Source organism: Macaca nemestrina, chromosome 7 (assembly GCF_043159975.1).
Source record: "Macaca nemestrina isolate mMacNem1 chromosome 7, mMacNem.hap1, whole genome shotgun sequence".
In the NCBI taxonomy this organism is placed as follows: domain Eukaryota; kingdom Metazoa; phylum Chordata; class Mammalia; order Primates; family Cercopithecidae; genus Macaca; species Macaca nemestrina.
Window position 1 is genome coordinate 34,819,784 of NC_092131.1, and position 25,199 is coordinate 34,844,982.

General features: G+C 39.3%; 1 protein-coding gene across 1 annotated transcript in view; it reads right to left on the reverse strand.

Moving 5' to 3' along the window:
- Positions 1–1,181: 1,181 nt before the first annotated feature.
- Positions 1,182–25,199, reverse strand: part of LOC105494295 (RNA binding motif protein 25) — a 70,973-nt gene continuing 46,955 nt past the window's right edge. The window contains exons 10-19 of the mRNA XM_071099902.1: positions 22,187–22,473; positions 19,544–19,766; positions 19,341–19,430; positions 17,751–17,824; positions 15,814–15,964; positions 12,720–13,044; positions 12,073–12,347; positions 11,628–11,726; positions 9,256–9,303; positions 1,182–3,854 (exon numbers count right to left, since the gene is read on the reverse strand). Coding sequence (XP_070956003.1) covers positions 3,762–3,854; positions 9,256–9,303; positions 11,628–11,726; positions 12,073–12,347; positions 12,720–13,044; positions 15,814–15,964; positions 17,751–17,824; positions 19,341–19,430; positions 19,544–19,766; positions 22,187–22,473 — 1,665 coding nt within the window. The 3' untranslated portion in view covers positions 1,182–3,761. The remainder of the gene's footprint in view (positions 3,855–9,255; positions 9,304–11,627; positions 11,727–12,072; positions 12,348–12,719; positions 13,045–15,813; positions 15,965–17,750; positions 17,825–19,340; positions 19,431–19,543; positions 19,767–22,186; positions 22,474–25,199) is intronic.

Below are 25,199 nucleotides of genomic sequence, written 5' to 3' on the forward strand. Positions count from 1 at the left end.
TCTAGTTCAAATTGGCTCTCAAGCTAAATGTCTATCAGGTATTCATGCCAGATTAAAACCTGAAACAGCACTCTTCACAAAATAATCATTAGCTTACACTTACATAGTTCACAGGTAAGTGCCTAGAAAAAAAGCCTAGAATATTAGGGTTTTCTCAGGCATAATTATGGAAGATTATGTTCATGAATATAATTATGTATATTTGCCTCAAAAAATGTTTTCCTCTTTAAAATCTACCTAAAGGAAAATTCAGCTGCATTTATGTAGTCTGTCAGGATAAAATAATATTGAATAGACACCTTAAAGTGCTAATCAAAATGTGGTCCTTGGATCAGCAGGCAATGACATTAGCTGGGAGCTGTCCAGGAATGCAAAGCCTGCGGCGCCACCCTACCTCTGCTACTTCAGTGTCTCTATTTCTACAAGCACTCCTCAGATGATTTGGGGTCACATTAAAGTTTAAGAAAAACAACTTCAAACTTACCTTTCTTCCTTGTAAACAGATGTACATACTTTATTTTGCTTTTAGGGACAAAGAAAAGTAGTATTCTAACTGCCAGATCAAGACTGGTTCTTAACATGTTCATGCTTTGGCCAGGCAATGTAGCTCATGCCTGTAATCCCAGCACTTTGGGAGGCTGAGGCGGGTGGATCACCTGAGGTCAGGAGTTCGAGACCAGCCTGGCCGACAAGGTGAAATCCTGTCTCTACTAAAAATACAAAAAATTAGCTGGGCGTGGTGTTGGGCGCCTGTAATCCCAGCTACTTAGAAAACTGAAGCAGAGAATCTCCAGAACCTGGGAGGCGGAGGCTGCAGTGGGCCGAGCTCGTGCCATTGTACTCCATCCTGGGCGACAAAAGCACAACTCCCATATCACCAAAACAAAAAAAAAAAACACACAAAAAAAACAAAAAACAAAAAAAACACCCTCCCTCCAACCAAAAAGAAAAAAACACCAAAAAAAGATTTTCATGCTCTTTATATAACAATTTGAAAGGGCAAAACGAATTCATACTGTATAAGGTTTTCAAACTAAAATTAATTCATGGGTTTATGGTAAAATTAACCCACAAAGTTCAAGCAACTTAATAGAAATTTCTGATGTGTATTTCCAGACACTAGAATATGCCTGTTTAATGGCTAATTCTTTATATATACAATTCTAAAAAACAAGCAACTCTGACAATCTAAAGACTTTTACTGAAGCTTGGTTACAAAACATGATTTAAACTGGCATTAAGCGATTAACAGTTTCTACCACATTTATTATAACAATTTTCACTCTGCTGCCGAAACTTTAATATACGAACTTGCACAAATTCATTTATTTAGTTGAGGTCCTGCCGCAAACCTCACTGGAGATGTTATGCAGTACACAGTACATCTCCCCAAAGGTTTCAGATTAAGAGATCTCCCTTGTTTTTAGAGTGGCCCTTTAAGATAAGTATAGTTGACAGAGCAGGAGAAGAAACCAAGCAAAGAAAATCAAATCTACCTGAATAAACCTTCATGTTAATAGTGGCTAAATAAAAACAACATAATATGATGCCTTAGAAACAGCAACTGTGCAGTACGTTAAGAAAAGACAGACATGGCCAGGTGTGGTGGCTCAAGCCTGTAATCCCAGCACTTTGGGAGGCCGAGACGGGCAGATCACGAGGTCAGGAGATCGAGACCATCCTGGCTAACACAGTGAAACCCCGTCTCTACTAAAAAAATACAAAAAACTAGCCGGGCAAGGTGGTGGGCGCCTGTAGTCCCAGCTACATGGGAGGCTGAGGCAGGAGAATGGCGTAAACCCGGGAGGCGGAGCTTGCAGTGAGCTGAGATCTAGCCACTGCACTCCAGCCTGGGCGACAGAGCGAGACTCCGTCTCAACAACAACAAAAAAGAAAAACAAAAAGAAAAGACAGACACAATAAACTGCTCGAACAAGGTCTTAGGCTGGGGGTGTGTCTGAGAAAAGACTGAAAAATAAACGAAAATGGCAAAGGGCATCTTTTCTGAAATTTTCCGTCGAGAAACCAGAATTTAAAATAAAAAAGAGGCATTTCCATAGATGTATAGCAGATTCATCCAAAATAATGTAAATGGCTTCCTTGACCTTTAGATACCAATAGTCATAAAAATCAAGTCCATAAAAAATTCAGCCCATATTTTTAAGTTTTCTAGTATGCACCACACAATTACAACATGATGCCATTTATTTACATGATTCTGAAAGAACATGAGTCCCCAGGATCAAATATATACATTTTTAATATTTGAAATATTTACATAATGGAACCACATCAGGGTTCGAGGGTAAGAACAGTGTTTTCAAATGTCCTCTCGAGGTGTGTTTAAAAAAAAAAAAAAAAAAAAAAAAAAAATCCAGTAATCCAAAGCTCACATTATGCTTTTCTAACAGGCCAATCTTTACCTTTCTTTTAAATAAGTATTCAGACATGGGAACAGCTGCATCTAATTTGTGTGAAAAGCTGTTTAAAACTTGTTACATTTTCAGGTAATTTTACTCCCTGGTGAAATTCTGATCTACAACAAAGAAAGCCCCAGGAATTTCTCTCAGCACATCATCAGTATAGTTTTAAACACTAATGAGCCAAGGTAAAACAAGATATAAACCTTCTACAAGACAAAAATGAAAACAAAAAGTTAGTGGTTGGTAACTGCCTTGAATGATTTACCTTTATCCTTAAATAAGATGTAAACTTACAAATTGCCGAGCAGAATACCTATCATGTTTGTAAAACTCTCATTGTCTGTCAATTTGCCTAATTTTACTTCATTTTTTTGTTTTGTTTTAAAGGGGGTTTTCACTTATACTTTTGGTGTGATGAATTTTTTGTTAAATAAAGGGATATAATAGATTTCAACTAAGGACCAATTAGTGCAAAAATGCATTTAATACAACTCTCCAGTATTTTAGGATATGCCTCATTTCTAAGCAATAAAATTAAAGGGAAAAATCACTATGATCCACATTCCTTTAAAAGAGAAGCTGAAGCAGCCAGCTTATTAAAAAGAAAACCCCATCCAGTTAGCAGACTATTGCTCAGGATACGAGAATACTATGCTCTGGGAAACTAATAACCTAATTATAACAGACATTTTAGGCTGGAACAGTATCATTTTTCCTCTACAATTCTATTCTTTAGTTAGGAAATGTTTTAAGGACCCCACCAAAGCAAATTAGGGAAAAGAAAGACTTTTACACATACATTCACAAACACATTCATACAGAAATACAGTAGGAATGGATTGTCTGCTAATTTTTGCATTCCAATTTTAAACTCCATGCCTTCACAAGGGCTTGCCATTTCTGATCAAAAGAGAGTGGGAGTGGTTAATAGTTTATGACTGGTGTTTTCAATTAAAATTGTTCATGTTGGTTCCTATACAGTACATTTCAATATTAAGTGCAATTCTGCAAAATAATTGGGGAGTCGTTTTAATATTTACAAGAAACAAATCAGCAGAACAAGATTATTATTAGATAGGCTGTGTACAGTAGCTGCGGCTTATAAAACATACCAGTAATTTGTACCTGGAGAGTATAAAGAGAACCAAGGATTCAGATGACTTTACAACCAAGGGAGTACACAGGGCAACAACAAATTAGAGGACCAAAAAATTCACATTTTCTACAATAAAAAAAAATTACAAATCTCACAATGTCTTCAAAGACAAAGAAAAATTCAAAGTCCTTAAAAGGGTGGCGAAGAAGAAACCTGAAATGGAACTCTTAATATAAAAAGTTTTACTTCACAAGACCAATTTTCTTGGCTTCTGTTTCATATATCAATAATCTCCACATTTTGACTATAAAAACTTCTGCTTCTTCATCAAGTACCTAAAGAGGAAACAAAACAGCAACACATGTAAGAGAAGCAATCATCAACATCTGCCAACAACAGTGACCAGTATAAAGTTTTTTATCCACTGACAATAAGCACTTATTACTTAAATGCTAGTTAAGATTGGTTTAGTGGTGGGGCACGGTGGCTCACACCTGTAATCCCAGCACTTTGGGACACTGAGACGGGCAGATAACAAGGTCAGGAGATTGAGACCATCCTGGCTAACACAGTGAAACCCCATCTCTACTAAAAATATAAAAACTTAGCCAGGTGTGGCAGCCTGTGCCTGTATTCCCAGCTGCTGGGGAGGCTGAGTCAGGAGAATGGCGTGAACCCGGGAGGTGGAGCTTGCAGTGAGCCAAGATCACGCCACTGCACTCCAGCCTAGGCGACAGAGCAAGACTCCATCTCAAAAAAAAAAAAAAAAAAAAAAAAAAGTTTTAAGGTTGTTTTGAGGGGATAAATGAGATTCTGTATTGTTACTACATAGTTGTATATTTCGTTCTTCTTAAATTACTACGTTCTTTATAACACGTATTTGTTTTCCTTAGAAAGTAGTTTTACTTTCAGTAAAATGACTTAAAGAAAATTTGTCCAGTGTGAGAAATGTATTATTAATAAATAGTAAATGGGCCGGGCACAGTGGCTCACACCTGTAATCCCAGTACTTTGGGAGGCTGAGGCAGGCGGATCACCTGAGGTCAAGAGTTCAAGACCAGCCTGGCCAACATGGCAAAACCCCATCTCTCCTAAAAATACAAAAATTAGCTGGGTATGGTGGCAGGAACCTGTAATCCCAGCTACTTGGGAGGCTGAGGTAGGAGAATCGCTTGAACCTAGAAGGCGGAGGTTGCAGTGAGCCAAGATCATGTCATTGCACTCCAGCCTGGGCAACAAGAGCGAAACTCCTCGTCTCTAAATAAATAAATAGTAAATGTAAATTACCAACAACAAAAAAAATCATTCAAAATTCCATGGCTTACTAAACACAGACAGTACAATATTTTTGTGATCCCCCTTTTATTCTTTTATTTTACCTTTACAGATACTGCATTTATACACGTCTGACAAAACTACTTCCCAAGGAAACCACATGCTTTTCATAAAGAACATAGTAATTTAAAAAGAACTAAACAAATACACAATTACATAATAACAATACAGAATTTCATTTATCCCCCAAAACACAACCTCACAAACTTTTTTTTTTTTCCCTGGAGACAGGATCTCTCTTGTCACCCAGCCTGGAGTACAGTGGCGTGATCATGGTGCACTGCAGCCTTGACCTCCCAGCCTAAAGTGATCCTCCCACCTCAGTCTCACCAGTAGCTGGGACTAGAGGTGTGCACCACTACTCCTGGCTACATTTTTGTGCTTTTTAAATAGAGACAGGGTCTCCCTGTGTTGCCCAGGCTGGTCTCAAACTCCTAGGCTCAAGCAAACTGCCCACCGTGGTCTTCCAAAGTGCTGGGATTACAGGTTTGAGCTGCTGTGCACAGCCCAACCGTGCCATCTTAACTAGCATTTATTGTGTACTCGACACTAAAGTGAACATTAAATGAGGATATAAGTAGTACAGTGTTCAGAATACAGTAAACAGAATAAGCAAACACAATCATCATCACGGGGCACACATGACTACTAAGTAACAAGTCTTCCAGTGGTGGACAAGGAAATTGTCTTCCTCTCTACTTGTGAATTAGGGTCCTTGTGTCCCCATCACTATTCCTGCCATCATCCCATACACACATCTGACCCTCTACATTATGGCTGCTGTGAGGTGAAATGGACTACACTCTGCTCCCTTCTAAAGGGGGCAGCTATGACTGTGCTCCAGAAGTGTGGCCTAGAGTTGCCAGGTCTTCATAGAGGAGGCTTGTGGTAGGAATTTAGAGTACTCAATCTCTAGTCAGACTACATAGGTTCAAATTCTCTAGTCAGACTACATAGGTTCAAACTGCAGTGCTGCCTCTTACTCAGCGATAGGTCCTTGGTTGGGTTACTTAACCTGAGCCTCAGTTTCCTCATCTCTAAAGCGGAGGGGATGTAGCTACATACCATAGCAGTAGGTACTAAGTGGGAATTAAAAGAGATGGTATGTAGTTAAGTGCTCTGAAAAGTGTCTGGTATGTAACAAGTACTTAATAAATACCTAGGAGAAGGCTGGGCACAGTGCCTCACGCCTCTAATCCCAGCACTTTGGGAGGCCTAGGTGGGCAGATCACCTGAGGTCAGGAGTTTGAGACCAGCCGGGCCAACATGGTGAAACCCATCTCTACAAAAATTACAAAATTTAGCCAGGCGTGGCTAAATTTTAGTCTCTACAAAAATACAAAAATTAGCCAGGCGTGGAGGTGGGCACCTGTAATCCCAACTACTTGGGAGGCTGAGGCAGGAGAACTGCTTGAACCCAAGAAGTGGAGGTTACAGTGAGCCAAGATCATGCCACTGCCACTCCATACAGCCTGAAAAACAGAGCAAGACTCTGTCTCAAACAAACAAAAGAAATTTAAAAAAAAAAAAAAAAGAAATTTGTCGCTTTCTCAATGATGGCAATTAATTAAAGAACTTTTGATCAGATTTCTATGAGCCAGATTTGACCTTCGTTTAAGAACTCTGTTGTAACACTAATCCACATCTGAGTCACACTTCAGGGAGATGTAGGCACAAAATGCAACCAAACTTCATTTAATTTACATAAAATGAAAAAGATACAATAGAAAGAAGTCAGACTTTTGTTCAGAGTAAAACAGTACTCAGGCTAAAAATTCAGTCTCCTCATTTATTCAAGAAATATTTACAAGGCCCCTGAGCTTTTTAGCGGAGCTGTTTGACAACACTAGCTCAACTGGTTTCCTCTCATTCTAATCAACAATGAGCCACAAAATCATAAACAGTGGTCTAAATACACTCCAAATATCAATGTATTACAACAGATCAAAAAATCTAAAATTAACACTGACATGTAATCTTTACTGTGATAGGAACTCTGCTGAGGCCAAACACTGGAACACTGTTTCATTTAAAACATATCTTCACTCAGGCCTAACTAGGACACCCTCTATTGCAAGAAAAACAGGGCTGGAAGCTTCAGGAAAGTTCAGAATCCAGCCCTAAGGACTGAAATCTATTCACATTTCTCCTTTCCTCTGAGGCAATGAAGTTTTCACAAATGTTTTATCAGGTGTTCTAAACGACAGCTGCATCAAGCTAGCTAGGCAGCAGAATAACATTCTAAAACCAGAATGTTATCTGGCTTTAGACACCGTAAAATGCCTGGCCACAAAGCAGCTTGAACTCACAATTCTTCTTTTTGACTATAAACCCCACTATGTCCCTCCCTGACATCTTTGGTGGCAGTTCCAACTGCAAGTACTGCCAGTCATCTACCATTTCATATCATGTTTGATGATCCTTACTTACTCATCTTCCCATTGCTGCCTTCTCGCTCTGCCCTTTGGACTCCTGTTCTATTTTATACTACACACCAACAACTAAATTAGGGTTTTCCTCTTAACAGAAAACCTCCTCTGTCTCCTAAAGCCCTGGCACTTCTCGGGCAGTCTCTCACTCTCAATGTCAGTCTCCACAGGAATGACTGGTGGGTCTTCGCTGTTTCTTTCTTGGCAAAAAAAATAACAACTCCATGGACGTTCATGAGCTCTCACCACCTTATCCATTGCAAGAGCAGCTATCTGGCAAGTATCTTATCTTCCCCCCACTTAAATGAGTGCTCTGGCAACTATTTCCAGTATTTCTCTCCAATCTGACTCCCAATACCCAGGAATTTCCCACAGTCATACTGTGCACCTTGCCATCGTCTGGACTGACCTACCACACAGACTTGAACTTTCTACACTCTTGACCATAACCTCTTCTTTCAGTTGTTTTATTACAATTCACCTTCCACAACTTCACTGGAACCACTAGTCCTTAATTCATTCAAACCACCAGCTCCATTCAGGTATTATTTTCTTCTCTTCCTAACTTGGAGATCATAGTTCATTCAATCTCTTGCTCAACCTTTACCATCAATTATCTTCTCTTTTCCTTGTCTCACAAAATCAGTGTTAACTACATGCTACCACTGACTGTAATCCCAAATTAAATGCAACGAGGATTTGACATTCACTGTCAGTACAACAAGTGTTTGGATACCTGTCCAAAAACCAGCATATATATACAACCTTGTGGCCAAAAAGAAGGAAATAGTGTCCTTTACAGGGTCATGGATGGAACTGGAGGCCACTATCCTTAGCAAACTAACACAGGAACAGAAAACCAAATACAGCATGTTCTCACTTATAAGTGGGAGCTAAATGATGAGAAAACATGAACCAAGAGAGGGGAACAAGACACAAGGTGGCCTATCGTAGGGTGGAGGGTGGCAGGAGGGAGAGGATCAGGAAAAATAACTAATGACTACTAGGCTTAATACCTGGGTGATGAAATAATCTGTTCAACAAACCCCCAGGCACAAGTTTACCTATATAACAAAACTGCACATGTATCCAACTTAAAACACACACACACATACACACACACAACTACATGTCTCAGTTTCTGTGGTAATCCCTGTGATGCTTAACCTAACTGCTATCAATGCCATCAGATGTTCTATCTCCTCTACCTCCATTATCGTTTCTACATATCTAATTCAAACAAGTACATCAAGGTTTCAGTATCTGTATATCTGTCTCTCTGCTACTACAGGTCATTTGTTCTACATTATGCTTCTAGCACATTGTGCTGGGCATAGGGAAAACATGAATGGAACTGGTGGAAAAGAATAAAGCCCTATTTATTTATTTAGAGATGGGGTCTCACTCTGTCACCAGGCTGGAGTGCAGTGGTGCAATCTCGGCTCACTGCAACCTCCACCTCACAGGTACAAGTGATTCTCCTGCCTCAGCCTCCCCGAGTAGCTGGGAATACAGGCGCACGCCACCATGCACAGCTAATTTTTGTATTTTTCATAGAGACAGGGTTTCACCATGTTGGTCAGGATGGTCTCGATCTTTTGACCTTGTGATTCACCCGCCTCAGTATCCCAAAGTACTGGGATCACAGGCATGAGCCACTGCACTCAGCCCCTCAAGTTTTAATTCAGGCCTAAAAAAGATTCTGGAACAAAGGCAGGAAGTGAATCAAATTCAAAAGTGAGTTTATATAGATGTTAATTAAAATATTAATAATAGTGCATTTCTGGCCAGGTGTAGTGGCTCATGTCTGTAATCTCAACACTCTGTGAGGCTGAGGCAGGAGGATCACTTGAGCCTAGGAATTCAAGACTACCCTGGGCAACATAGTGAGACCCCATCTATATTTTAAGACAAAAAAAAAATTTTTTTTTTTTAATTAAAAGAAATAAAAATAAGTGAATTTCTAACTTACCATAGCAACATCATCTAAAATGCTCTGGGGTGAACTATGAGCCATAACCTAAAAGAGAAAAATAATTGTCATATTAAAAATAAATAAAAATTAACAATATAGTCAAGAAATTTTAAGGTATGAATCCTCAAATTCAGACAGGAGTTTCTTGTGACTAAGGAACCATTCTATAAATGTTTTAATTTTCAGAATATCATTCTTCAATGAAAGAGGCACCAAAACCTGGAATCTTAATCTCTATAGCTGTCTGTAGTCTAATTTTAAGTCAAATCTGACACAAGTTTTTTTTTTTTTTTTTTTTGAGACGGAATCCTGCTCTGTCACCCAGGCGCAGTGATGCTATCTCAGCTCACTGCAAGCTCCGCCTTCTGGGTTTACGCCATTCTCCTGCCTCAGCCTCCCAAGTAGCTGGGACTACAAGTGCCTGCCACCAAGCCCGGCTAATTTTTTGTATTTTTAGTAGAGATGAGGTTTCACCGTGTTAGCCAAGATGTTAGCCAGGATGGTCTCAATCTCCTGACCTCGTGATCCGCCCGCCTCAGCCTCCCGAAGTACTGGGATTACAGGCATGAGCCACCGCGCCCGGCCTTGACACAAGTTTTAATGCCACAATAATTACAAGTTAGAGAAGGCAGAGTAAATTTACTGTTCATATCAAAAGAGCACTGCTAGCAGAAAAATACCTTAGCTATACCTTTATAGAAATACGGTGTTTCTACTATGTTAACTGTTCTATTAAAGTTAAGACTATGTTTTCAGGAGACAATGGGAAGATATACCTTAGTGGTTAAGAGCATGGGTTTCAGAGGCTAGACTCAGTATACAACATAGCCAAGACACAACTTCTCCTTAAACCTCAATTTCTTCATGTATAAAATGGGTATAACATTCATGACAGACACATTCTAACAGTGTTATGTTAAAAGAAGTTTGTTTTTTTTTTTTTGAGACAGAGCTTTACTCTTATCGCACAGGCTGGAGTGCAATGGCGCGATCACAGCTCACTTCAACCTCCGCCTCCCGGGTTCAAGTGATTCTCCTGCCTCAGCCTCCAGAGTAGCTGGGAATACAGGGGCCCACCATCATGCCCACCCTATTTTTGACTTTTTAGTAAAGACGGGGTTTTACCATGTCGGCCGGGCTGGTCTTGAACTTGTGACCACAAGTGTTCTGCCCCGTTGGCCTCCCAAAGTGCAGGAATTACAAGGCTTGGGCCACCACTTTGCTAACATTTTATAGAACTTTATCTTCGGCTAGCGTGATGGCTCATGCCTTGTAATCCCTGCACTTTGGGAGGCCAATGCGGGCAGATCACTTGAGGTCAGGAGTTCGAGACCAGCCTGGCCAATGTGGTGAAACCCCGTCTCTACTAAAAATATAAAAAATTAGCCTGGTGTAAACCAAACACTGCATGTTCTCACTCACAAGTGGGAGCTGAACAATGAAAACACATGGACACAGGGAGGGGAACATCACACAGCTGGGCCTGTCACGGAGTTGGGGGCTAAGGGAGGGAGAGCATTAGGAGAAATACCTAATGTAAATGATCGGTTGATGGGTGTAGCAAACCACCATGTTACACCTATGTAACAAACCTGCACATTCTGCATATGTACCCCAGAATTTAAAGTATAATTTAAAAAAAAAAAAAGAAAGAAAGAAAAAAAAAATTAGCAGGATGTGGTGGCATGTGCCTATAGTTCCGGCTTCTCAGGATCCTAAGGCAGGAGGATCACTTTAGGCTGGGCATTCAAAGCTGCAGTGAGCCATGATTGCGCCACTGCACTCCAGCGTGGGGGACAAAGCAAAACTCCGACTCAAAACAAAAAACAGCAACAACAACAAAAAACAAACAAAACACAATATCTGCCGAGAACACAGCCTGTCAGTCAATAAACACTGATCGTTACTATGATACGAAACGAACTATTTTCATCCTATCCAAAGGATGGGTGACTGACAAAGGAGCTGATAGCAAAAGCTACTGGCTATGTACATAAAATCTCAACATAATTATTCTAACCAAGACAAGAAGAAGATGGCATAGCATTCTCAGGGGCAGAAAGAGAGCACACAATTGGCAGTAACCAGCAATTCCACCCTCCTTAACCCACAGAAAGAAGAACACGTGGTGTGCAGAGTCTGAAGTTAGATGGAAGGGTTCATTAAAACAGACATAAATCTGCATCCACTGCAGTGAATAATGAAACACACCAAAAATAAAAATAACTTCTAAAAAGCAGATATAAATCACTTAATTGAACCTAAACCATCATGCAACTTGACTCTGTAAAATTTCTGCTCTTTTAAAAAGTGTCTAATATTTTAATATATAAAATAAAAGCTGGCATGGAAGAGAATAGAAGACTAACCTTAGAACAAACAAAATCAACTAGTGTAGCTTCCTCTTCACCTATATATTCTATGATTTTCTTATTAATCCATGGTCTAATTCGACGTTCCATCAGTATCTACAAAACAAAGCATGGTTACTGAATTAAAGAATTGTAACTTGCGATCACAGTTTGTTAAGCTTCATGATTTTTCCTGAGACTAAAATATGTTAATTCACAAGTTGAACTAAGACAGATATGTATCAAGATACAATCATCTGCTTTTAATAAGTCTTCAAGTACCACCAAAAAATTTTCCATTATTACTAATTTCTTGACCATGGCATTGAGTTGGTGTCAAGATGATCATCCCTACTTATTTGACATTAATAGAATCAAACGAGGTTTTTTTTCCTTCAAATGAATTTTTATGGCATATTCCAACTGTTCCCAATAACATGATGAAATATAATTTCCTACTCACAGAATCCACAATAGACCAATCCAGGGGATAAGCGAAGAGCTCAGGTTTGGCTGTAGGGATTTTCTCAATGAGACTCTTAATGTGTTTACGCTTTTCTTCAGTGTTTACAGTGCCTTTGGCTGCATTTTTATCATCTTCACCATAATCCAAGGGAACCAGTTTCCTTTTTCGGGGTACATCATCACTGTCTTCATCCTCAAATTTGTTAAAGACACTATCTACAGGCAGTTTCTTTCTCTTCACAGAATTAGGCTGACCAGGACTATTGGAAGCACCTACAGTAAAAACACTCTCTTAGCATGATGACTTAATTTCCAAATGTTTCATTTTACAACCCACCATCCCTCAAAAGCAATGCAAAATATACTTCCACAAATCTTAGAGAAAGATCCCAACTGTAAAAAATAACTCACTACTCACAAGTGCTAGAAAATTAAACTTTTCACTTCTTCTCAGAACTCGAGGCAGCTGCAGATATAGGAGCACTAGTAAAACTATGAAAACAATCGTGAGCTAGAAAGGCATTTTTTAGTAATCTTCTATCTACCTAACCAAGCAAAAATATATATTTTTTTCCTTAAAGCACAATACAGGTATTTGCAGGGGTGAAGGGAAGAAAATAAAGAAGGAAGGAAATGCTAACGTACCCAGTTTAAGACTTAGTCCTATTTTTGGCCTATGCTCCTCAGGTTGCTGTTGATCTGGTGAGTTTTCATGAGGAATAATAATACCACAGGGAGACTCATCTCCAGGAGTGTTAGGTGTTGCATTGCCACTGGCAGAGGAAACAGACGGAGCAGAGCTGATGGGCCTCAGAGTAGGTTTCAGACAAGGCTTTTGCTCTGGCTCCTCTTCCTCTTCCATGGGTTCTTCTCGTTTTTCTTCTTTTTCTTGCTTTTCTTCTTCCTCCTCTTCTGATTCTGGCTCTTGCTTTATTTGTGGCTGCCTGCGCCTCTCAGCCTCTTGTTCCATCTAAAACCAAAACAATAATCTGATTAACTACAACTCTACACCATTCAACTTGATTTTTGTTTTACATTATCTCTTGTAAAATGTCTTTATGAAAAGAGAAAAAGCCAGGCGTGGTGGCTCACGCCTGTAATCCCAGCACTTTGGGAGGCCACGGCAGGCAGATCACCTGAGGTCAGGAGTTTGAGACCAGCTTGGCCAACATGGTGAAACCCTGTCTCTACTGAAAATACAAAAATTAGCCAAGTGTGGTGGTGTGAGACTGTAATCCTAGCTACTCAGGAAGCTGAGGCAGGAGAATCGCTTGAACCTAGGAGGTGGAGGTTGCAGTGAGCCTCGCAGAATTGCACTACAGCCTGGGCAACAGAGCAAGACTCCATCTCAAAAAAAAAAAAAGAAAAAGAAAAAGAAAAAAAAAAGGACATGGGCAGTGGCTCAAACCTGGGTAAAACAGGAAAACCCCATCTCTCCAAAAAGTATAAAGAAGTTAGGCACTCTGCTCATACTTGTAAGTGTCCCAGACACTCAGGAGGTAGAGGCCTGAGGACCACTTGAGCCCAGGAGGCAGAGGGTGCAGTGAACCAAGATTCCACCACTGCACTCTAGCCTAGGCAACAAAGCCAGACTCTGTCTCAGGAAAAAAAAAAGGCCGGGCACGGTGGTTCGCGCCTGTAATCCCAGGACTCTGGGAGGCCAAGATGGGCGGATCACTTGGGGTCAGGAGTTCAAGACTAGCCTGATCAACATGGTAAAACCCCGTTGCCACTAAAAATACAAAAATTAGTCAGGAGTGGTGGTGCATGTCTGTAATCCCAGCTACTCGGGAGGCTGAGGCAAGAGAATTCCTGGAGCCTGGGAAGCGGAGTTTGCAGTGAGCCGAGATGACACCACTGTACTCCAGCCTGGGCGACAGAGCGAGACCCCGTCTCAAAAAAATAAATAAATAAAAATAAAAATAATACAGGCCGGGCGCGGTGGCTCAAGCCTGTAATCCCAGCACTTTGGGAGGCCGAGACGGGCAGATCACGAGGTTAGGAGATCGAGACCATCCTGGCTAACACGGTGAAACCCCATCTCTACTAAAAGATACAAAAAATTAGCCGGGCAAGGTGGCGGGCGCCTGTAGTCCCAGCTACATGGGAGGCTGAGGCAGGAGAATGGCGTGAACCCGGGAGGCGGAGCTTGCAGTGAGCTGAGATCCGGCCACTGCACTCCAGCCTGAGCGACAGAGCGAGACTCCGTCTCAAAAAAATAAAAAATAAAAATAAAAATACAAATACAAGAATTAGCCAGGCAAGGTGGCATGCACCTGTAATCCCTAATACTAACCAGCTACTTGGGTACCTGAGGCCGAAGAATTCCTTGAACCCAGGAGTCAGGGGCTGCAGTGAGCAGAGATCACACTATTGCACTCCAGTGTGGGCAAGAGAGCGAGACTCCATCTCAAAAACAAAAAAAAACAAAACAAAAAACAAAAAAGGAAACAGCTTTATTTTAAAAACAAAATACTGGCCGGGTGCGGTGGCTCACACCAGTAATGCCAGCAGCACTTTGGGAGGCCGAGGCAGGTGGATCACCTGAGGTCAGGAGTTCGAGACCAGCCTGGACAACATGGTGAACCCCTGTCTCTACTAAGAAAACATAAAAAATTAGACAATCCCAGCTACTCCAGAGGCTGAGGCAGGAGAATCGCTTGAACCCGGGAGGCAGAGATTGTAGTGAGCCGAGATCACGCCCATTGCACTCCGGGCTGGGTAACAAGAGTGAAACTCCATCTCAAAATAAATAAATAAAAACAAAATACTTTGAATGGCAATAGAGAAGGAATTTAAATCACAGAAAGTGTCAGAGCAAATTATAGGAAGAACAGGTTCAACTATAGAAATAACAGATTCTAGCAAAGTGGCATTAGAAGACATACAATAGGCCGGGCGCAGTGGCTCAAGCCTGTAATCCCAGCACTTTGGGAGGCCGAGGCGGGCAGATCACGAGGTCAGGAGATCGAGACCATCCTGGCTAACATGGTGAAACCCCGTCTCTACTAAAAAAATACAAAAAAACTAGCCGAGCGAGGTGGCGGGCACCTGTAGTCCCAGCTACTCGGGAGGCTGAGGCAGGAGAATGGCGTAAACTGGGGAGGTGGAGCTTGCAGTGAGCTGAGATCCAGCCACTGCACTCCAGCCTGGGCGACAGAGTGAGACTCCGTCTCAAAAAAAAAAAAAAAAAGACATACAATAGAATGGCCAGGTGCAGTGGCTCATGCCTGTAATCCCAGTACTTTGGGAGGCCGAGGCCAGTTATCACTTGAGGTAGACCAGCCTGGCCAACATGGTGAAACCCTGTCTCCAACTAACAATACAAAAATTAGCTGGGCGTGGTGGCGGGCACCTGTAATCCCAACTATTTGGGTAGTTGAGCCAGGAGAATAACTTGAACCCAGGAGGCAGAGATTGCTTGCAATGAGCTGAGATCGCACCACTGCACTCCTGCCTGGGAAGACAGAGCCAGACTCCATTAAAAAAAAAAAAAAAAAAAGACATACATAGAAAACAAATGAATAAGACATCCGCAGGATGTTTAGAATGAAGTTGTAAATCAACTAATACTGACAACTTGTGTAATTAAAGTACTAATAACGTTCCACAAAATAGCACGTTACATGGAGCATAAAATGCATTTCCCTTAACTATAAATTAAACTGCATCATAGTTGGCTTTAAGATGACATGATAACCTTAAAACAAAATCATGTGGATGGTGTATAGTATCTTACCCTCTGGAGCTCTGCATCTGGATCTGGATGCCCTTCTGCCAGAAGGCGCTGCCTGATTTCCTCAAGCTCTTCCTTCTCTCTCTTCCTATCTCGTTCATCTGCTTCCATTTCCTTTTCTCTATCACGCAATCTTTTCTGAAGAGCACTTCCTCTGTAAAAGTGAATGATACAAGGCTTCATTTAATACTCAGATCATTGAGCAGTACACATGACATCTCCAACAGCACCTCTTTTCAATACTACAACCTGCATGCTAAGAGGTTAAAGAATGTCTTAATGTTCCATATTTATAGAACACACCAGAGTGTGTTCTCTACCTGTAAATGTATAACAAATAAGCATTATCTTGTCATTTACCACTACGTTCCCTTCATCCTTAAAGTCATTCTAATAAATGTTTAAAGAAGTAAAATAGTCGCTTTCAGAAAGGCAGCTCACATTTTGTGCCTATTTCACAAGGAATACCCAACAAATAATTTTCATTTTCCTAGATACCAACCTAAAAAAATATATAAAGTAGCATTAGTAGCACTGAGAGTTTTGTACCCTCAATTTATTCACTTGTAAAAAATATCTCAGAAAGTAGTGCAGAATCAACAGAAAGCAGAGGTTCTCTCCTATCTAGCAGTTCATTACTTCTCAGAATGTTGACGTTATACATTGCCACTTTATGCTTCTAGCCTTCAATAATTTTACTGATTTCATGGCATTTTCTACAAAGCCAAATCCCTGGCACTCTTTAAATTTAAGCAACTAATTACAATGTTTTAATTATTTTGGCTATATTGTATTAAACTATATTAAATATCTTCACTATGATTGTATCATGTCAGACAAATTAGATAAAATACTACAGATAAAACAGAACTACAGATAAAATAGTATCAAGACACTGTCTATATCCCCAGGGAACTTACAGTTTGGATGGAAGGAAGAGCAAAACAAGCAATTTTGCCATAATGTCATAAATACTAGAATGAGAGTAGTTTGAAAATGCCATGGGAACAAAGGATGAGAGAAGGCAGTTGTCACACTCTTACTTCACAATAATGTATCAATTTGGAGATGGAGTGACAGACAGAGGTCAAATTGCTAGGAGACCAAAATTTCTAGACAAATCCAGATAGTTACAGAGATTAGTTGTAACTCGCTATAAAAATTGGACCTAGGAGACAGGTGTGGTAGCTCACACCTATAGTCCAACCTACTCAAGAGACTGCGAAGGGAGGATTGCTTGAGCCCAACAGTTCAAGGTTACAATGAACTATGATCATGCCACTGCATTCCAGCCAAGGTAAGACCCTGTCTCTAAAAAACATCAAGAAAAATTTTTAAAAATCAGACCTATTTACAACACACAAAGATAAAAATAGTATTATTTGATATAATACTATCATGGGCTCCCCTACTGCACAAAAGATGTATAGAAACGTTGATACTTGGCCGGGCGCGGTGGCTCAAGCCTGTAATCCCAGCACTTTGGGAGGCCGAGACGGGCGGATCACGAGGTCAGGAGATCGAGACCATCCTGGCTAACACAATGAAACCCCGTCTCTACTAAAAATACAAAAAAAAAATTAGCCGGGCGAGGTGGCGGGCGCCTGTAGTCCCAGCTACTCGGGAGGCTGAGGCAGGAGAATGGCGTAAACCCGGGAGGCGGAGCTTGCAGTGAGCCGAGATAGCGCCACTGCACTCCAGCCTGGGCGACAGAGCGAGACTCCGTTTCAAAAAAAAAAAAAAAGAAACGTTGATACTTTTCTGATAGGTCTTTTCTCCCAAGAAAACAGTACATTCACTATAGAAGTAATTATTACACGGAATGTGAAAGTTTCTTGTTTTCTTATTCCACTTAGTGAACCTGCATCATCAACTGTGCGTATGGGAAAATACAGCTAATAAAAAACCAAGTAGGAGTCCACAGAACAAGCCTTCTTTACCTGTAATATTTGGGGTCATCTCTATCATCATCATAGTCTTCTAAAAATTCTTTTAGTCGTTTAGCTTCTTTGGCCTTTGAGGAAATAAGGACAATGTATAAAAATAACATAAAAGCAATAAAGATTACCCTTCCCTTTTCCGTGTAAACAGATTTTTCAGACTCAGACATTAACCAAGAGTAATGGGAAGATTTATAGGAATTTCTCTTCACATAATTTTAGGAAAAACATGGCCGTTTCAATAAATGAAACTAAAGTTTCTCCTGGATCCCAGAATTTAAACCATATTTATTAATGTATAATGTATCCAGCTATTTGGTTTAAATAAACTTGTTGGGCTAGACTGGGAAATGTATTTTTACTATTTTCTATAGAGAAAATATTTTCTAATTTAAGTTGGAGCTATCTGCACAGCTCTCTCTCTACAGTTGTACATAAAATGTTTTTATTGTAAAATGAGATATGTATAAAATACCACTGTATGCCATAAGATAATAATACTTTGGTTAAAAAAAAGATTTTTCTTATCCCCTTAAATTTTATTTTTCATATACTTCATATATTAATTATAAGTCCCATTAGACATTTTAAATTTTTTGCCTCTAAGAAAAGTCCGAATGAGGACGTATCTGTAAAATGCAAACCACATATATATACTACGCTACAATAAATATGCTCTTTGAATATAATCGTCAAAATACAATACCTAAGCACACCAACAAAACTGGAGATTATCTTATTAAATGAAAAATACGGCTCACACCTGTAATCCCTGCACTTTGGGAGGCCAAGGCAGGCAGATCATTTGAGGTCAGGAGTTTGAGACCATCCTAGCCAACATGGTGAAACCCCATCTCTACTAAAAATACAAAAATTAGCTGGGTGTGGTGGCACACACCTGTAATCCCAGCTACTCGGGAGGCTGAGGCAGGAGAATCGCTTATCACTTGAACCTGCGAGGAGGAGGTTGCAGTGAGCCAAGATTGCACCCCTGCGTGGATGGCAGAGCAATACTCCGTCTCAAAAAAAAAAAAACCTATATACATATATATACACACGTTTACATGTATGTATATGTTTTTTAATTCCATTTTTAAGGTAGATGATACTATAAGAAATAGTTTTTAAGAAACGCAGAAATTTAAATCATGTTCATCAATCAATTTAAAGGTTAATGCCTACCTAACTCTAAACTGATAGCAAACAAGCCATGAGATAAAATGAATCTCTTACTCTTAACTTATGGAATTTGAAATGCAACTATTACATCTAATAACAACAGTTCAACAATTTTAAAAATATGCAGATTCTTAAAAATAAGTTAATAACTTTTTGACTTAAATATTACTATGACAAATTTACTTTGATGGTATACAGAAAGATAACTTTGGATGCAGCAAAAATTTGAAAAGAGGAAAAAAGATTTTGGTGTACTTAAATTGGCTCAAAATGCTCAAAATACACAAAAATTAAATTATTCATGAACAGAGAAGCGTGTGCATTTCAATTATTAAGTTACTTGTAGTCAGCAGTGAAGATATAATCTGACTTTATACCTGAAAAATCACTTACTTTGGCCTAGAATCTTACCATTTCTCTTCTTCTTTCTTCTTCTCTTTCAGCTTCTTTCTCATATTCCCGGGTTTTCTTTCGTTCTCTGATTTCCCAATTCTTAAGGCGCTAAAAAAATTAAAATTTTGAAAGCTTTAAAAGTTTAGACATAGCGTTCTATAAATTTTGGTTAACCTATTAAGGGATATCAAGATAAGAATAAAAGCATTTGTTCAACTTACCTCTTGATAAGCAGCTTCTTTCTCTCGGAGTTTTCTTTCAAGTTTTCTTCGTTCATATGCATCTTCTTCATCTTCTTCTCGGTCCCGTTTTTTGTCTTTTTCTCTTTCTCGCTCCCGTTCCCTCTCTCGCTCTCTCTCTCGCTCCCGTTCTCGTTCTCGCTCTCGTTCTCTCTCTCTCTCTCTTTCCCGCTCTCGTTCCCTTTCACGATCTCTGCTTTTTTCTCTAATGTAAACAAAATATTTTACAAACCTGTCAGTCTACTTCCTGTTTTCAAGACCAAAGTAAAGGAGGACAACATACATTATGAAATAATATAAAATCTCACAGGCCAGAATCTAGCACTTGATTTCCAGAGAACTATATAACCTCTTCTACACTCACGAGAAAGACATAAATTGCAGTCACAAATCCTAAAATGCATTCTAATATCAATGTTAATGCTTAATGGTATGTCAGAAAACAAATACAATCTAAATATAAAATAGTTACAAATCATTAAAATGAATGATTAGTTAATGCCCATCATATACTGGAGTAACAGTCAATCCCCTGATGGTGTAAAACAGAAAAAAGGAAAACTGTTAATTCCCAAAAGAAATATGAAGGACTAATGAATATGTTAAGAGATAGTAAAATAATCTTTTGTTTAAAAAAAAAAAAAGAGATAGTTTAGCTTACTAGTAATCAAGGAGTAAGTGCTGGCAAACGTGGAAAACAGAGAATTTTGACATGTTGCGTGGATTAAGTTAGAACTTTCATAAGTATCAGCACTGAAAGTCCTCAAATATTTAATTAGAATGATAAAATCTAATTCCAGCATTTTAAGAAGCTGAGGCAGGAGGCTTGCTTGAGGCCAAGAGGCATGGTGGCACGTGCCTGTAGTCCTGGCTACTCCAGAGGCTGATGTGGGAAGATCCTATGAAACCAGGACTTCGAGTTTACAGTGACCTATGATTACATCACCGCACTCCAATCAAGGTGACGGAGCACGCCTGTCTCCAAAAAAAAAAAAAAAAAAGGTAGTAAAACCAAACTGCAGATTATATATAGTATGGTGCCAAGGATCTAATCAAATAACTGCATGTATGTGTATTTAATATGTATATATGAAATATACTCTTCATGGATACACTTATGCCATAAATATGAGAGATGGATTTTATACATACCAACCTCTCAATGACTGTATCAGGGATGGACAGAATGAAATAATTTTAATGCCTACTAAAGGTTGAGTTTCCAGTTCTAGTTCTAGCAATTAGGTGAAATGACCTAAAGTGGAACTCCCTCTAGCCATAATCAAGAAAGAAACTGCAACACAGTAATGTATATTTTAAAACTAGCTTGAAGAAAAAGGAGCTTTTTCTCTCTTCCTTGCTGCTTTCTCCTCTTTCTTTGTTCATGTTTGCTGTACCTCATTGCTCAACAATGAGATGACTCATCAAAATAATTCAATATAAGGCCGGCCGTGGTGGCTCACACCTGTAATCCCAGCACTTTGGGAGGCTGAGGCGGGCAGATTACCTGAGCTCAGGAGTTCGAGACCAGCTGGGCAACATAGTAAAACCTGGTCTCTAAAAAAAAAAAAATTCAAAAATTAGTCCGGGACAGTGGTATGTGCCTGTAGTCCCAGCTACTCGGGAGGCTGAAGCAGGAGAATTGCTTAAGCCTGGGAGGCAAAGGTTGCAATGAGCCAAGACTGCACCACTGCACTCCAACTTGGGTGACAGAACAAGACCATGACTCAAAAAAAAAAAAAAAAAAAAAATTAACCAATATAATTTTAAAAATTTAAATAAAAAATAAAACCTTCCAAAGAGCAAAATTACTAGGAGCCAGAGGTAGAGGTAGATAGTAAATTTATAGACAGAAAGATTAAGCTGTGGCAGTGCAGTGGGCTAAAAAATCAAATAAAAATGCTAGGGGCTAAAAAGATGTGGTGCTAGAGTTGATGTCTCAGTATACAGAACTTCAACGAAAATAACAACTTAAAAAATACCCACAGACCCAGGGAGACAGCAGGGAGTCATGTCTGCCCAGAACACTGAGTGGCCACTGTGTTTCTATAAAAAGTGGCTTCAGACAGAAATTAACCAGAGTTGAAAATTATTACTTTCACCCATAGTGAGTGAGTGTGCGTGTGTGTGTGTGTGTGTGTGTGTGTGAGAGAGAGAGAGAGAGAGTGCGAGAGAGACAAAGAAAGAGAGAGAGAGACAGACAAAGACCATGTTGTCTCTAAAAAAAATTCTCAGGCCGGGCGCAGTGACTCACGCCTCTAGTCCTAGCACTTTGGGAGGCTGAGGCAGGCGGATCACTTGGGGCCAGGAGTTCAAAAACCAGGCTGATTAACATGGCAAAACCCCATCTCTACCAAAAATACAAAAAATTAGCTGGGCATGGTGGTATGAACCTGTAATCCCAGCTACTTGGGAGGCTGAGGAACGAGAATCACTTGAACCCAGGAGGCGGAGATTGCATTGAGCCATGCTCAGCCACTGCAGTCCAGCCTGAGTGACAGAGTGAGAATGTCTCACACACACACAAAAAATCCTCTCATTCCATGAATGCAAATGGTACTCTGGAGGACTACCTGGTAGTTCTATAAAAGCTATTAGGAAACAGTAACTTCTGTAAAGACTTACCTTGATCGACTCCGATCCTTATTACGATCTGAGCTCCTTTCTCTATCCCGGTCACGATCTCTCTCTCGATCCCGATCTCGGTCTCTCTCTTTCGTCCGGTCACGGTCCCTATCCCGTTCTCGTTCCCGCTCCCGTTCTTTCTCCTTTTCTCGTTCACGTTCTCTTTCCCTTTCTCGTTCCCGTTCTCGCCTTTCTCGTTCCCTTTCACGCTCCCTCTCTCTTTCTCTCCGTTCTTTCTCAATTTCCTGTCTTTCTTTTTCCTTTTTGCCTTTCTCTTCTTCCAGTTTCTAGAAACCAATAAAAGCACTTTTAGAGTTAACTCTGTAGCTCCAGTATTCAGATTTTTCCCGGCGCAATGCCCAATATTGGGAACAAAAACACCAAACCACTGATACACTAATATTAAATACTTGTGGTTTTATGTGACAAATTAAACTGAAGCAATCACAAGACTAGAAAGATTTCGTGCAAAACCATATACTCTACACAGACCAGGAATCTCCAATCTTGGATGCTGGGAGATTGTGTCAGGTGTGGCTGGCCACTCAATGACTATGTACTAACTAAAATGACCATGAAGAATGTGGTGGTTCGAAATATTTTCTATAAATACTATCATTGGTTAAAACTCAACTCTGTCCATTACGGATTTCCATAAATCCACAAGATGATTAATACTAATTAAAACCCCAGACTGCGCATTACCTCAAGTTGAGGGTTTCAAAGGGCAAGTGGTACAGAAGAATACCTATAATGCAACTAAATAATCTCTGCCCTCTGATTTGCCCACCCTCCAAAAGAAACACAAGCTGAATTCAGCCAAGAACTGCTTTATTATCTATGGAAACATTTACTCCCACCATTACAAGATGGACAGCCCACCAAATATAAAAAGTTTGAAAATCACTCACTTCAAGCAAAATATATGTAACTGTAATAGTTTCATTTAAAATATTTAAAAGCAATACACTTATGCCCATTATGCCTGTAAGACAATGAAAATATATTTACAATGATAAATCCATCCTTGGAAGGAATGATTGTGCATTAACTTACAGATGCTGTGCTAGGACATGGATCGCCAACACTGGATTAACCTTGCCTACAAGCTATGTTTCTGGGAGGAAGAGCAAGTACATGGTTCACAAATAAACCAAATAACAAAGTCAGACCCAGTTTGTACCCTGAAAAGATTACCAGTGTACCACACGGTTTCTACACAAACTCAGAAAAAAATATCCCAAACAGGTAAAACAATACAAAACACATTTATCCCTTTTGTTTCACGTTTAGTTTCACCGAAATGAAATTTTAAACTGCAACAATAAAATGTGCATTTTTCTTTTCTCAGTCATGTAATGCATTTAAAACAACTTTAAAAAGCAATCTTACCTGTCAGATACTCTCTTTCTCTTCCTCATGGATCAGAGAACTGATAGCAGGTTATGAAAGAAAAGCTAATGTATGAGCAACATATTCAGTTGCTGTGCCAGTCTGTATCGAAGTAGAATGCAGGCAAAGCCAAAACTGAATACATTGAAATTACAAAGGGATGAAATGAGATGACAGAAAGAGGACAGAAACTGACAGCTATTAAACGGGGAAAAAATCTCATTTCTGAAACAGTTCTAATGAATATAAAAATTTATATTGTAAAATGAGGCTAGACTATATAAAACTTACCTCAGTGGCATACACTTATAAAGAAATTTGTTTATTTCTGAAATAGATACTTACAGAATATTTTAGCTGTTCCAATACTAATTTTCCTGTAGAATTCCTCAATTTTTAATTCTTGCTTATTTCACTGTGCTCTTTATATTCAGTAATAAAAATAACCATTTGTTTCAGAACTCATTTCAAAAGTTTGATTCTAAGTAAATGAAAAAGTGAGTGAATCTAGTCCATACTAAATGTTTCCTAAAGTTTATATATGAGAGAGAGAGATATATACACATGTATATAAGTATATGTATACATGTAAACATATACATGTATTTTTTTAAATAAAGACTGGAGAAGGGAAATGAGGCGAGTCTAAAATCACGTAAGAAAGTAATGAAGAGGAAAGGACAGATTTTTAAAAAATCATAAATCTTACCTCATTCTCTCTTCAGACTCATCCGTGCTGTAAATGGACGCCCCCTGCCACGCTGATACCCTGACAGTCTGTGGTTATTTAATAAACTCATACCAAAACATGCAAAGGTTCACTGAGCTCATTTTTTGTTACTGAAGTTTCAAACAACCCTTTTAGCCAAACCACCCAATAAAAAAAAAACTGTTTTGGTTTTTCATTTTGATCTCTTTTTATTTTGAAAAGACATTCTGAAAATTCAAAACATTCCCTCCAGTGAAATAATACTAAGGCAGTAAAATGCCTGACAGATTCCCAAACTTTAAAGCAAATATATTTTCAAATTTTTCTTAAAACATGATTTCCTCATAATTTACCAATAACATGACAGGGTTTAACAAATAAATAAAAAGAAAAAGGGGGTAAACCACACACACAACCATATACCATTTTTAAGCTTACTCGGTCCTGAATTTGAGTATTATACCTAACCAAAATTATTCATCTAAAATGATTTCCCATAGACCACCTTTTCAACTCTCAAAATTAATTTTGGGAGAATTATGTTTGTGCTCTTAGACACATTTAATTCTTGAAAAAGCACTGTGTATATGAGCAAGGGCTGGGCATCTGGATAGTAAGTGTTCAGCAGCATTGATTCATTGGCATTGTTTGTGAACTACAGATTTTGAAAGCAATGGGAAAAAGTAAGAATAAAAGAGAAAACGAACATTTAACATTTCACTGAGTTAAAGATCTCTCAGTCTATCAGTAAGAACCAGCAACACCTTATTATCTCTACCATCAAAATACATGTCATGCAGTGTTTGCATTGCACCGTCCAAAAGCATCATTTTCAACACCAGCGAACATTCACAGATGCACTGTCATTGAGAGAAGCTTCAAATAGGCAAAACTCGTGAGTGGGATTTACTA